The sequence below is a fragment of the Taurulus bubalis genome (genome assembly GCF_910589615.1).
Source record: "Taurulus bubalis genome assembly, chromosome: 1".
Taxonomy (NCBI): domain Eukaryota; kingdom Metazoa; phylum Chordata; class Actinopteri; order Perciformes; family Cottidae; genus Taurulus; species Taurulus bubalis.
This window is the reverse complement of record NC_136589.1, coordinates 48,274,969-48,289,391: the sequence shown is the minus strand read 5'-3', so window position 1 is coordinate 48,289,391 and position 14,423 is coordinate 48,274,969. Positions and strand designations below refer to the sequence as shown.

The following is a 14,423-nucleotide window of genomic DNA, read 5'->3' as shown; positions in this document are numbered from 1 at the left end:
TCATAACAATTTTGGGGTTAAGTGTCTTGCCCAAGGACACATCGACATGGACTAGCGGAGCCGGGGATCGAACCGCCTATTCTCTGATTGCAGGGCAACCCTGCTCTTCCACTGAGACACAGTCGCTATAAATATGAATGCACAGTTGATTAACTAGTGACTATTGCTGGCCAAATACTCACTGATACATTTGTGTCTCGCCGGAGTTGCAGATGTTTTTCAGATGAGAGACCACAAAGCTCTTGAGCTGCTCGTCCCTCACATTCTCCAAACTGTTCAGAATGTCTCGAACCAGGGCTTGGTCTGGGCTCTTCATCAGAATCAGGTAGGCTGCTACACGCTTTTCAACAGGGCCTTGAGCATCCTGGAACACCTCCATGAAAATGTTTCTGACCTGTGGTTGACCAAATGTTAAATTACAACATCCATACTGTACAAAACAGCACAACATATTATGTGGTCATCATCACCCTACAATGACAAATTGTAATATATGTGTTAGTGTGAACTAGTTGTACCTCATTATTAATATCCATCAACCGGAAGGCCTGTATAGCTGCCTTTTGGTTTAATAAAGGAATGTCTGTTTTCTTAGCACAACGCAAAACAGAAGAAATCAGACTGGGGCTCACAGCCTGCATGGCTTGACCCATGACACCAACAACCTGAAGATGAGAAAAAAATATATTAATTTGATTCCCTGACAAGAGCTGACTCAATCCATAAATACAGCAGTTAGATTCTTGAATTACTAGTACCTTCAGTACAAGGAAGGCAATCTCTTTGGGATCAGCAGGAAAGTCAGAATCTTCATCAAGGGTTTCTCCCGAGCAGTCATTTAACAGTGTTTCCATGAACTTTGACACCTCTGTGACCACTGGAGTAACCTCTGCTTTATGGAACCTGTGGGCCAGAGACAGGGATGATGATGTATGCTGATCACATGCTCTGGTTTGGGTGAAACGTTTATTAAAAGTTCCATTTGAGAGTGTTTCCCTCTCGTGGTCTCCTGTACATTGAAAGAATTTGCCAAAATAGGACACAAAAAAAACATGTTCATGTCCTACTTGCTTTATTCAAATTGAACAGGTTTTCTACAGTTTAAATATATAAACATAAATATCGTAATATATAAAAAAGGATTGTGTGTGGTAACTATTAGTTTTATGAAGCCCAGAAACAATATTTGACTTACTTTTTGACTGTGTTGGCTAGCGCATACATGATCACCCTGCTCTGTTTATACTGAGCCATGCTGAGCATATCTCGGACACGTGTGGCATCAGGGTCAGCCTGTAGACTCAGCCCATAGACTAGAGCGTCCACTTCTGCTGACAACCCATCAATGGTCCTGATAGCCTGGAAAATGGCGCTGGTGCACTCTGTGGTTCCACACTGGACCAGAGCCTGCCAGGTGAGCCAGCCTGACACGTCCAACATCTCAGTGACCGTCTGGCTCAGGGTCTCGTTCCTCAGGGCGCGCAGGCTGGACACCAGCTTATGGAAAAGGCTGGTCCTCTTCTGACCCTGGTTTGTGCCTGCCAAAGCCACAAGGTCCTGTAGGGCGCTCAGAGCAGTGTCCTTCGTCTGGACTGAAGCTTTATCCTCAGGGTCTTCGAAGTGGAGTGGCTTGCTCTGGCTGGGGTTCACGTCTGTGTACACACATGTATACATTAATTTTGCATTTCCCAAAAAGAGATGCGAACTAAAGTTAAGAATATCAGGCACAGCTCACCGAATACTTTGTTGTTGATCCTTTTGGAGCTTTGAAAGCTGAGATTCTGGGTCACCTCAGATGATATTCCATTGTCCCTGCAAAGCAGATTAGAAGGTGATGCAAAATGTGTAGCAGTGCACTATATAGGCACATATATCTGCACTCAGAGGATGACTTACGCATTGGAAAATGGTAGATAGATGTGTTTTTCTGTGCACATGGCTGCCATGATGTGCTTTCCCTTGTTATCAAATTGGTAGTTGCAGTTTTGAGTGCTTGTAATCAGTTTTGACAAGGGGCGATGCTGGAAACAAAATTACACAATGTTTTGGTGTTAATGCTCATATTTACTTTCAAAGGACATTTTGCTTCAGAAGACTTCATATTATTTAAATTATTGGCAACTTGTGCACCAAAATGTATTTATATCGACAATAAAGTATTTTGACATCATCTAAACCACTTTATGTGCAATGATTGGTAGGGATGGAACCAGTTATTTTTCATTGTACATAGATGCCAAATGCCATACTGGTGTATCAATCTTAAAATACTTGAAATACTTCATCTACAAAATTACTATTCATATACCAATTACCCAGTGTTAGCTTTTATTCTTGAAGAAAACTGTGATATGTGATTTGCGGTGACTAAATACTGCACAATTATTGCACAACTATATACACACTTTAATACGTCTCCTAAAGTTCTCTTATCATATTATAGTGTACGTTTATATATTTTCTATTTCAAATTATGTGTAACACTTCATAATAACGACATGCTATTTAGTATTAGTAAAGCATGAGTAAACACTTAATTCATCATTTATAAAGCATTGTTTCAACATTACTATGCATGAGTAAACACATGATACATGTTATATTCTTGATTAATAAGCTTGATTATTAGGCATTTCATGATTGGGTTTTCATACATTATAAATGATGGATTCCCCATTTGTAAATTAAGTAATATATATTACAAACCAATTAAGAATTTATGATGCACTAATGCTTAACATGTGCTTTTTACATGTTTTTTAATACTGCAATTAATGATTAATTCAGGTAGTTACTAGTCGTTGGTTAAGTATTTTGTGTGACCCATCTAAAGTGAGGACTATCTATGCTTTATAATGCATTAATAAATGACATTGAAAGGCCAGCAGTGCCTCAAAGCTCACAAAAGTCTCAGTTATCTTCTCAACAGAAAAGGGAAATAGACACAACACAAAATGATAAAGAACATGAATATGATGGTGATGGAGCTGATGCCCATCAGTGGTTTCATAATTTGCTGTCACATACACATTATTGATTATGAGTATCTAGCTCGCTAGCTAACCAGCTAGCAAGCTCGTCACTAACTAGAGGTCCTGAAACAGGTACCGGCACGCGCCACCAATCCAGGTGGACCAATCCAGGTGATAGCTAGATGCCACTGATGGGCATCGACCCCATCACCATCATATTAATGTTCTTTATCACTTTGTGTTGTGTCTATTTCCCTTTTCTGTCGAGAAGATAACTGAGACTTTTGTTAGCTTTGAGGCACTCCTTTCAATGTCATTTATAAATGATTTATGAAGCATAGATAGTCCTCACTTTAGATGGGGTCAAACAAAATACTTAACTAACAACTAGTAACTACCTGAATTAATCATGAATTGCATTATTGAAAAACGTGTAAAAAGCACATGTTATTGCATCATCAAGTCATTTATTGGTTTGTAATATATAATACTTAATTTACAAACAGGGAATCCATACTTTATAAAGTATGAAAACCCAATCATGAAACGCATTAATAGTCAAGCTTATTAATTCAACACTCTGGGGGAGTTTTTCCTGATCCGATGTGAGGTCCCGGGACAGGGATGTCATGTGTAGAGATTGTAAAGCCCTCTGAGGCAAACTTGTATTTGTGACGTTGGGCTATATAAAATATACTGAATTAAATTAATCAAGAATAAAACATTTACTGTCGTACTATGTTTATTGTCACGCACCAACCATTTAGCCAAATTCCTTGTATGTGTAACATACTTGGCAATACACCGTTTTCTGATTCTAAATTCTGCATGAGTTGCGGAAGAGTTTATAAACGAATGTTTTGGTAGTTTGGCTGTTCAGGTAAAATGGGGGTGTATCTGATCAGATGGTCATTGTGGGAGTGAAGTTTTCCTTTAATGTATCAACAGTGTAATAGTTGAGTTGTCTTCACTTACTAGCTATTACAACAGATGTCAGAAACTTGTCATAGTGATCTCATAGAGCAGGAACAAAAGGAAAACATTCGACACAGCATACAAATATACAAATCAAACACAGTAAAATAGAGAAAAATACCATAAAGATTAGACAAAAACAACAGCCAAAGGGTTACAATTCAAGAGCCAAATTACCTAAACATATTTAAATATACTAAATGAGCTTCCGCAAAAATGTAGGTCTTTGAAAAGCCAGCTTAAGATTGTATAACATTGCTTTCCAATTTAAGGGCAGAAAGTTCCAAGAAAGTTAAACTCATTCATATTTTATCATCCTCTATTGGAGTCTTAGGGCCTTTGACCTCTAGGAGAAAGCAAAGAGAATGATCCTTTCAGATGAGTTCTACAAAGACATGATACATGATTGGCTTGACAAATTCATGTCTTTATAGAACTCTTTTTCAAAGCCATCTTCTTTTAATAAGCAGGCATGATATTCATCACACAATACAGTGGTATTAAAGACATTAACCAGTCATTGGCTATAAAGACAAGTACTAGCATCTCACCAGTGTTTGCAGCAGTGCCAGGGGGCTGTTGACAAGTTTCCTTCTGTAGAACTGGTCACACTGGGACAGATCTCTGGACAGTGTCACGTCTGTGGCGACATCCCTTCTGGCATGCACCAAGTAGTCTGTAACGCACTGGCCATGCACTGTGCTCTGAAAAAGAAAGGGGAAAAAAGCAGATGAATGATTTAGCTCTCAAATAAAGGAAAAAAATCGTGATTTTTCTGCCATTCCATTTTCATATGCAATCTGCTATTATGAGAAGTGAAAGGTCACCTCTCATATTAGCTTTCATGTGTCATGTACTGTTTGCTCATTTCCAATTCACCGACAAGGGATTATACAATTTACATCTAATATAATGTGTTTACAGACCCAAATGCAAGCCTTGCTGTGTCCTTTCTGGTACATTGTCAGATAAGCCACTTTAGGTTGTGAGAAGATACCAACCATGAGGCTATTCTGTTCATCCTCCATGACTGGCACCATGAGCGCTGAAAGGATTCCTCTTTTAATGTTGAGGATGTGGACTGGCTCTTCTGTCTCAGGGTAAAGGTGGACGCTGGTGACTTTCTCCATAGTGAACTTCAGAAGGTTCCTGGGTCAAGAAAAGACATTAACTCAGGAGGCTCACACTATAATTTATGTTTAGTTCAAATATTGCCAGTCGGAGACCTCAATCCGACTGGTTGTACATGTACCAAAGCATCCAATTTATTTAGTATAGCCCACAAAAGCATGTGTATACCGTATAGTAAGTTGCAGATGCCATTTCCTTAAGACTAATAAGATATGTTATATATCTGGCATTGAGACAGTGTAACATTTAAAATGTTGTGATATTGTCAGGAAACCTCTTATTGTTTTATGACCTCAAATATGAGGAAATTATGAATACGCTACCAGGCATTTTCTATGTACAGTAATATATGATGAAACATTTTGAGCAGAGAAGTAGAGAATTTGAGTCCCTATTATTTTTAGGATTATGTTTTATGTGATGTAACCAGGCCGATAATTTAAGTCTTTAATGTCATTCTATTTTAAATGAAGCTCTTGCATAAGTTGAGACAGGAAGAACATCCCCTCACACCAGGCTTTAGGCCTCTCACTTGTACTGCTCTCTCACCAGCAGCATGCATCCTATAAGTGTCATAGACTCTATCGGCTGTTTAGCAGCCGATAGCTCAGTCACACCCTCTTCGTTAGCCTATCAGCTTGTTGCCGTCTCCTTTAAATCTGCTGTATCCCCGCCTCTAGTGTCCTGCTGCTGTCTCATGCGAATGCATGTTACTGTTGTACGATTCATGTTGCTGATACGCATGATTCATGTTGCTGTTACACATGATCATGTTGCTGTTCTCCATGATTCATGTTGCTGTTACACATGATTCATGTAGCTGTTACACATGATTCATGTTGCTGTTACACACAATCATGTTGCTGTTCTCCATGATTCATGGTGCTGCTACACACGATTCATGTTGCTGTTCTCCATGATTCATGTTGCTGTTACACATGATTCATGTAGCTGTTACACATGATTCATGTTGCTGTTACACACAATCATGTTGCTGTTCTCCATGATTCATGGTGCTGCTACACACGATTCATGTTGCTGTTCTCCATGATTCATATTGCTGTTACACATGATTCATGTTGCTGTTCTCCAGGATTTATGTTCCTGCTCTCCACGATTCATGTTGCTGTTACGCATGATCATGTTGCTGTATCGCATGATCATGTTGCTGTTCTCCACGATTCATGTTCCTGCTCTCCACGATTCATGTTGCTGTTACGCATGATCATGTTGCTGTTTCGCATGATCATGTTGCTGTTACACATGATCATGTTGCTGTTACGCATGATCATGCTGCTGTTATGCATGATTCATGTTGCTGTTATGCATGATCATGCTGCTGTTATGCATGATTCATGTTGCTGTTATGCATGATTCATGTTGCTGTTACGCATGATTCAAGTTGCTGTTACGCATGATCATGTTGCTGTTACGCATGATTATGTTGCTGTTACACATGATTCATGTTGCTGTTACGCATGATTCATGTTGATTCATGTTACGGTTCATGTTGCTGTTACGCATGATCATGTTGCTGTTACGCATGATCATGCTGCTGTTACGCATGATCATGTTGCTTTTACGCATGATCATGTTGCTGTTACGCATGATTCGTGTTACTGTTATGCATGATTCATGTTGCTGTTACGCATGATCATGCTGCTGTTACGCATGATTCATGTTGCTGTTACGCATGATTCATGTTGCTGTTGCGCACGATCATGATGCTGTTACGCATGATCATGTTGCTGTTACGCATGATTCATGTTGCTGTTACACATGATCATGTTGCTGTTACGCATTATTCATGTTGCTGTTACGCATGATTCATGTTGCTGTTACGCATGATCATGCTGCTGTTACGCATGATTCATGTTGCTGTTATGCATGATTCATGTTGCTGTTACGCATGATTCAAGTTGCTGTTACGCATGATCATGTTGTTGTTACGCATGATCATGTTGCTCTGACACATGATTCATGTTGCTGTTACGCATGATCATTCTGCTGTAACGCATGATCATGCTGCTGTTATGCATGATTCATGTTGCTGTTACGCATGATTCAAGTTGCTGTAACACATGATCGTGTTGCTGTTACACATGATTCATGTTGCTGTTACGCATGATCATGTTGCTGTTACGCATGATTCATGTTGATTCATGCTACGGTTCATGATGCTGTTACGCATGATCATGTTGCTGTTACTCATGATCATGCTGCTGTTATGCATGATTCATGTTGCTGTTACGCATGATTCATGTTGCTGTTACGCATGATCATGTTGCTGTTACGCATGATTCATGTTGATTCATGTTACGGTTCATGTTGCTGTTACGCATGATCATGTTGCTGTTACGCATGATTCATGTTGCTGTTACACATGATTCATGTTGCTGTTACACATGATTCATGTTGCTGTTACGCATGATCATGTTGCTTTTTACGCATGATCATGTTGCTGTTACGCATGATTCATGTTACTGTTATGCATGATTCATGTTGCTGTTACGCATGATCATGCTGCTGTTACGCATGATTCATGTTGCTGTTACGCATGATTCATGTTGCTGTTACGCATGATCATGTTGCTGTTGCGCATGATCATGTTGCTGTTACGCATGATCATGTTGCTGTTCCGCATGATCATGTTGCTGTTACGCATGATTCATGTTGATTCATGTTATGGTTCATGTTGCTGTTACGCATGATCATATTGATTCATGTTATGGTTCATGTTGCTGTTACGCATGATTCATGTTGATTCATGTTATGGTTCATGTTGCTGTTACGCATGATCATGTTGCTGTTACGCATGATCATGTTGCTTTTACGCATGATTCATGTTGCTGTTACACATGATTCATGTTGCTGTTAAGCATGATCATGTTGCTTTTACGCATGATTCATGTTGCTTTTACGCATGATTCATGTTGCTGTTACACATGATTCATGTTGCTGTTAAGCATGATCATGTTGCTTTTACGCATGATGATGTTGCTGTTACGCATGATCATGTTGCTGTTACGCATGATCATGTTGCTGTTACGCATGATCATGTTGCTGTTCCGCATGATCATGTTGCTGTTACGCATGATTCATGTTGATTCATGTTATGGTTCATGTTGCTGTTACGCATGATCATGTTGATTCATGTTATGGTTCATGTTGCTGTTACGCATGATTCATGTTGATTCATGTTATGGTTCATGTTGCTGTTACGCATGATCATGTTGCTGTTACGCATGATCATGTTGCTTTTACGCATGATTCATGTTGCTGTTACACATGATTCATGTTGCTGTTAAGCATGATCATGTTGCTTTTACGCATGATGATGTTGCTGTTACACATGATTCATGTTGCTGTTACGCATGATTCATGTTGATTCATGTTACGGTTCATGTTGCTGTTACGCATGATCATGTTGCTGTTACGCATGATCATGCTGCTGTTACGCATGATTCATGTTGCTGTTACACATGATTCATGTTGCTGTTACGCATGATTCATGCTGCTGTTATGCATGATCATGCTGCTGTTACGCATGATTCATGCTGCTGTTATGCATGATTCATGTTGCTGTTACGCATGATCATGTTGCTGTTACACGTGATTCATGTTGCTGTTACGCATGATCATGTTGCTGTTACGCATGATTCATGTTGATTTATGTTACAGTTCATGTTGCTGTTACGCATGATCATGCTGCTGTTATGCATGATCATGCTGCTGTTATGCATGATCATGCTGCTGTTACGCATGATTCATGCTGCTGTTACGAATGATTCATGTTGCTGTTACGCATGATCCATGTTGCTGTTACGCATGATCATGCTGCTGTTACGCATGATTCATGTTGCTGTTATGCATGATTCATGTTGCTGTTGCGCATGATTCAAGTTGCTGTTACGCATGATCATGTTGTTGTTACGCATGATCATGTTGCTGTTACACATGATTCATGTTGCTGTTACGCATGATCATGCTGCTGTTATGCATGATTCATGTTGCTGTTATGCATGATTCATGTTGCTGTTACGCATGATTCAAGTTGCTGTAACGCATGATCATGTTGCTGTTACACATGATTCATGTTGCTGTTACGCATGATCATGTTGCTGCTACGCATGATTCATGTTGATTCATGTTACGGTTCATGATGCTGTTACGCATGATCATGTTGCTGTTACGCATGATCATGCTGCTGTTACGCATGATTCATGTTGCTGTTACACATGATTCATGTTGCTGTTACGCATGATCATGTTGCTGTTACGCATGATTCATGTTGCTGTTACACATGATTTATGTTGCTGTTACGCATGATCATGTTGCTGTTACGCATGATCATGTTGCTGTTACGCATGATTCGTGTTACTGTTATGCATGATTCATGTTGCTGTTACGCATGATCATGTTGCTGTTACGCATGATCATGTTGCTGTTACGCATGATTCATGTTGCTTCATGTTATGGTTCATGTTGCTGTTACGCATGATCATGTTGATTCATGTTATGGTTCATGTTGCTGTTACGCATGATTCATGTTGATTCATGTTATGGTTCATGTTGCTGTTACACATGATCATGTTGCTGTTACGCATGGTCATGTTGCTGTTACGCATGATCATGTTGCTGTTACGCATGATCATGTTGCTGTTACACATGATTCATGTTGCTGTTACACATGATTAATGTTGCTGTTGCACATGATCATGTTGCTGTTACGCATGATCATGTTGCTGTTACGCATGATCATGTTGCTGTTACACATGATCATGTTGCTGTTACGCATGATCATGTTGCTGTTACGCATGATCATGTTGCTGTTACGCATGATCATGTTGCTGTTACGCATGATCATGTTTTCATTTCGAACCAACGCAATTTGGTGAACATCCACAAAACCTTTTCCAGTCTCATTGTTGGAGCAAGCAACGTCCAGATCACCAGCATCTGCTTCCCCTCGTTTCACCTAGGGGAATCTCACCGGGTACTCCGGGTCACTCTGTGCAGGTAACAACCTGATCGGCACCATGCAGTTTCCGGCTAAAATCTCTCTCTCTCTCTTTCTCTCTCTCTCTCTCTCTCTCTCTCTCTCTCTCTCTCTCTCTCCTCTCTCTCTCTCTCTCTCTGTGTGTCCGCTGTGTGCTCTACACATATTTATATTGTAGATTTGATACAGCCGCTCTCAATTAATGTTGAGTTTAGATCTATATTCTGTTTTGAGACGCATGCGCAGCGTAACCTGTTAACGACGTAACGTAAACATTTCCATGAAAGTACAGGCATTTCGCCATGTATTTATTAATGAGGTTGTATGTCCGTGTCCTTTGTACTTTGTACTTTTGTACTATATAAGTTGTCATGTTCATGGAGAGAGGTCGTCCTGAAAGCACAAGGTAGCGGTTCATCCCCATAGTTTCATGTCTCAGTGTCCTTGAGCAAGACACTGAAGCCCAAAAGCTTCACAGCAGCACACTGCTCCTTAATTACTAAGGATGGGTAAAATGCAGAGAATAATATCCCCACTGTGGGATTAATAAAGGATTATTGAAAAAAAAAAGAATCTGCATCGATCAGCATTGATACCTGAAGCTGCTATTAAAACTACAGCTGTGAAATGGAGTGTTACAAGTTTAATTAAAGCAACATATTTTTGTATTGATAGTTTGCTGGAAAAGGATGGATATGGGTTGTTGCCAAATATTTATTCTTGGTTGTTTTGGTACTTTTGTTGGTGTTATACTGTGCATGTTTACGACGTTACTGCTCTGTTATGCACTGCAGTGTTAATACCAATATGAAATAAGTTTAAGAGCACCACTGAATATCTGCATTGAGAATATCTTAAAACATGAATTTGAAGTAGGTAAAATGATTATGTTGTTGATACTCAGTTCATGATTCAAAAGAGAAACACATAATGTTTAACGCATTATATATAGCTAAACATAATTCCTAATTGGTTAAGGAGACAACGCTTCGTGTTCATTTTGAGAATGTTGTGTGACATTCATTATGATCATAACATAAATAGAAATGTCATGATAGTAATAGCCTTGTTTTATACAGATACAAAGATAATCTTTGTTGCTGAGGAGAAAACAAACGCTTCTTCATTTCTCATCACCTGAGTGCACCAGGTAGGATTAATAAAGCAATACAGCTTACTACCAACGTATTCTTTTGATTCTGACTATTTGAACGGACTCTGAAAGGAAACAAGGAAGGGACGTGATCTTAAAGGAACAAACTAAAGGAACACTGAAACAACTCAGGGATACTTTTACCATTTTAACGGAAATGTGTTGGTAATATGTCGATAAGATCATAGTCAATGTTCTGCAAGATGTCACTTGAAAATATTTTCTATTTTCACAAGGTATGATATAAATATAATTTTTGAAATCAAACCATTCAGTGGCTCCAGTTCATTTTGTGAAACTGTTCAGTTCTACTTTTCTTTTCTAACGTCTCCTATGAACCGAGACCCTGGGCCAACAATGTATTGTGGTGTCCTGCGGACACTAAGCGGGTTACACACTTCTTAACAAACCTGTTCTGGAAACATTTCTTCTTGAAGCAAATTTGGAGTCACATACTTAACAACACTTTGATATATGATTATTTGATTTATGATTTGCAATATAATATGAGAAGGGGTTGCTGTAATGAGTCTTTCATCCTTTTTGGCACACAATTTGACAATTGTCTAAAGTGTGTGCGTACTTTAGTAAAACGGGGGGTGTGTGACTTACTTTTGCATGCATTATGAAAGAAAATTGTCCATGTTACCTCCCAGACTCTGTAGTATTGCATGTGTAACAGACCCCATGAAGAATGTTTTGCACTAACCTTTCCATGGCAGCCTGAAAGGCCTCAGAGCCAGGACTCTGCCTGTAGACCGGCTGGCCCTGGGGATCCATGGAATAGACCTCCCTGATAGCACAGTCTCTGCTGTGCATGATGAATCTGCACGTCTGTGGGACTTCGATCTCTACCTAAAGATATGTGACAGCAGACACAGGGTCAATGAAGAGCCAGGAGGGAGCTCAGATAAGAACATCTTGTTATCAAGTGAAGAGGGACACAAACAGGCATGTACCTGACAGGAGACTTGAGGGCCGTTCTTCAGGCTGGCAGTGCCCACCGCACCATTTCTGCTCTCTGTGGTGTACTGGTACACATATTTCTTATGGGTCTTAAATCTGGATGCCACTGCAATAAGATGAAGACATCACAATAAAGGACAATTGACTCTCTAAGATCCATGTGCTGATCAAATAATGCAAAGCCATCACTGTCTTTTAAAGAGCAGGTCATGTTCTTATTTTACACCTATAGGCCCATTCTGTTCCCAGTCAAGGTTCCACATCATCACACGGTCACAGACTTTTGGACCCAGGAGCAGCTAAATTATGTTTCCAACAGTGAGCAACTGCTACTGCAGTGAATCACAAACAGCACAGGAGCAAGAGTCCATCAGCTTCTATCTCCAGAAAACACAGCATGTGTTTATTTAGCACAGCCACCATCGATCAGCTACCAGGTCAATGTGTGTGTTGATCTACCCTATGCACCGACACACGTGTCCAGGTACACAAGCCCCTGACAGGAACTGAAGTCCAGAGTGCTCAAATTATATACATTTGGGGCCTTAAAAACCTTTGATATAGTACATAGGCTTTTTTTTATCATTCTCATTTTTCCATGTTATTAAAATACTCCAGGATAGTTATTACAATCTCTGCAGAAAATGATGTTGAAGGTTTTGTTGACTGAGTAATGGACATTGAATGTGATAACTGATAGTAGTTAAGTAGTGTAGATAAAAACTTACACAGACACGTTGAGGTTAGTTCATTACCGCCATTGCCTTCCTCTGGAAAACAAAAAGAAGATCGTGAAGGGCCATAAAAATGTATTATCAGTATAAGTTAAGGACATTATTTATTCTAATGAGAAATAGCTATTCAGGTGCTGAAGTGAATACAATGTTTATAAAGACAAGGGTATATACATATATATATATATATATATATATAAAAATATATATATATATATATATATTTATCCACAAAACCTTTATGTATATATGGTATATTTTTGGTCAAGTCCCTTTAAATCATCAGCAGTGGCAAGGAAATGAGCATACTGACATGGTTATTACAAACTTTAGCACGAATGATGCTTTTCTCCATTTTGAACATTACAATGAATGACTGCTGACTGATGGGTAATATATACAGTACACAGTGTAAAGGATATACAGGAGAATTGGTGGATCTGGGTAACAGGGTGAGACTTTATATGCTCCTTGTTACCGTTTTTCCTTTATTTTCACTTTTCCCCCTATTTTTTATTGCTATTATTTGTTATTGTAAGCTGTTCAACAAAAACATTTAGTTTGACCCAATGGCTGTACATTGTCACAAACTATCTGCTTTTTTTAACCAAGGACTTAATTTATGTATGTACGGTAATAGTGTAGTATAGTGTGATGTAATAGTAAACACAAATTAAATTCAAAGATTGAGTAAAACATATTTGTAATGGAGTCAATGCCTTGACTTGTCCTAGCAGGAAAGTCACAGGCGTTACACTCTTAGGGTTCGTTTCCATTTCCTGGGCACAGTAAACCAGGGCATGCACACTTGTAGGAGCCTGGAACTATCACACCTATAGGCCTTTCACACTGAAGACATTTACATATGAGAAGCACAAATGTAGATAATAACAATGGCTGAATTAGTTTCAGGGTCCTGGTTATTGTTCATGCTGGTTCACTGTCCTGATTTACTTGAACAGAACCCAGTCATCATTAGTAACGCCTGTGCGATGATGACAGGTCAACATGTCTGCTGAGGAAAAGGTCTTTACACTTAAAACTACAAAACAATTGTTCCAAATGTCAACTTATACCCAAAATGCTATAATATTTTGTACAAATTGTATCGTGGTGTAGTTATTTTGAAAAAAAATAATTACTACTTACGAGCCAACGTGCAGCTGCTCAGCAGCAGTAACAGCCAGAGCTTGCTGTAACCCATCATGGGCTAAAGAAAAGAGTGTTTTCAGCCTTCTCAGTCTGGACTATTCAGGCAACACCTCTACCCAGACCTTTTATACGGACCTCTTCCCTGTCCAACCCTATGATGACCAGAGGTACACAGACAGGCACAGGGTGGTCGTCTCAAAGTACAACCTCTGACTAGCACAGAAGGTTATTGTTAGGTAAGGTTAGCAATAGCATGTCTATGTCTTCAGACAACAGACCCAAAGGGTCTTGTTAATGACAATAGAGGATTGCACAATGAAATGCAGTTGTAATCAATCAGT

General features: G+C 39.3%; 1 protein-coding gene across 1 annotated transcript in view; it reads right to left on the bottom strand.

Annotated features, from left to right (window-relative positions):
• The window catches only part of apoba (apolipoprotein Ba), a gene marked incomplete at both ends in the record, with an annotated part of 49,450 nt that extends 35,313 nt beyond the window's left edge, over positions 1 to 14,137 (bottom strand). The window contains 12 exons of the mRNA XM_079214428.1: positions 183 to 394; positions 519 to 665; positions 759 to 903; positions 1,196 to 1,652; positions 1,736 to 1,812; positions 1,897 to 2,021; positions 4,499 to 4,651; positions 4,949 to 5,096; positions 11,940 to 12,085; positions 12,190 to 12,302; positions 12,925 to 12,966; positions 14,080 to 14,137. Coding sequence (XP_079070554.1) covers positions 183 to 394; positions 519 to 665; positions 759 to 903; positions 1,196 to 1,652; positions 1,736 to 1,812; positions 1,897 to 2,021; positions 4,499 to 4,651; positions 4,949 to 5,096; positions 11,940 to 12,085; positions 12,190 to 12,302; positions 12,925 to 12,966; positions 14,080 to 14,137 — 1,823 coding nt within the window. The remainder of the gene's footprint in view (positions 1 to 182; positions 395 to 518; positions 666 to 758; positions 904 to 1,195; positions 1,653 to 1,735; positions 1,813 to 1,896; positions 2,022 to 4,498; positions 4,652 to 4,948; positions 5,097 to 11,939; positions 12,086 to 12,189; positions 12,303 to 12,924; positions 12,967 to 14,079) is intronic.
• Between the last annotated feature and the right edge of the window lie 286 nt (positions 14,138 to 14,423).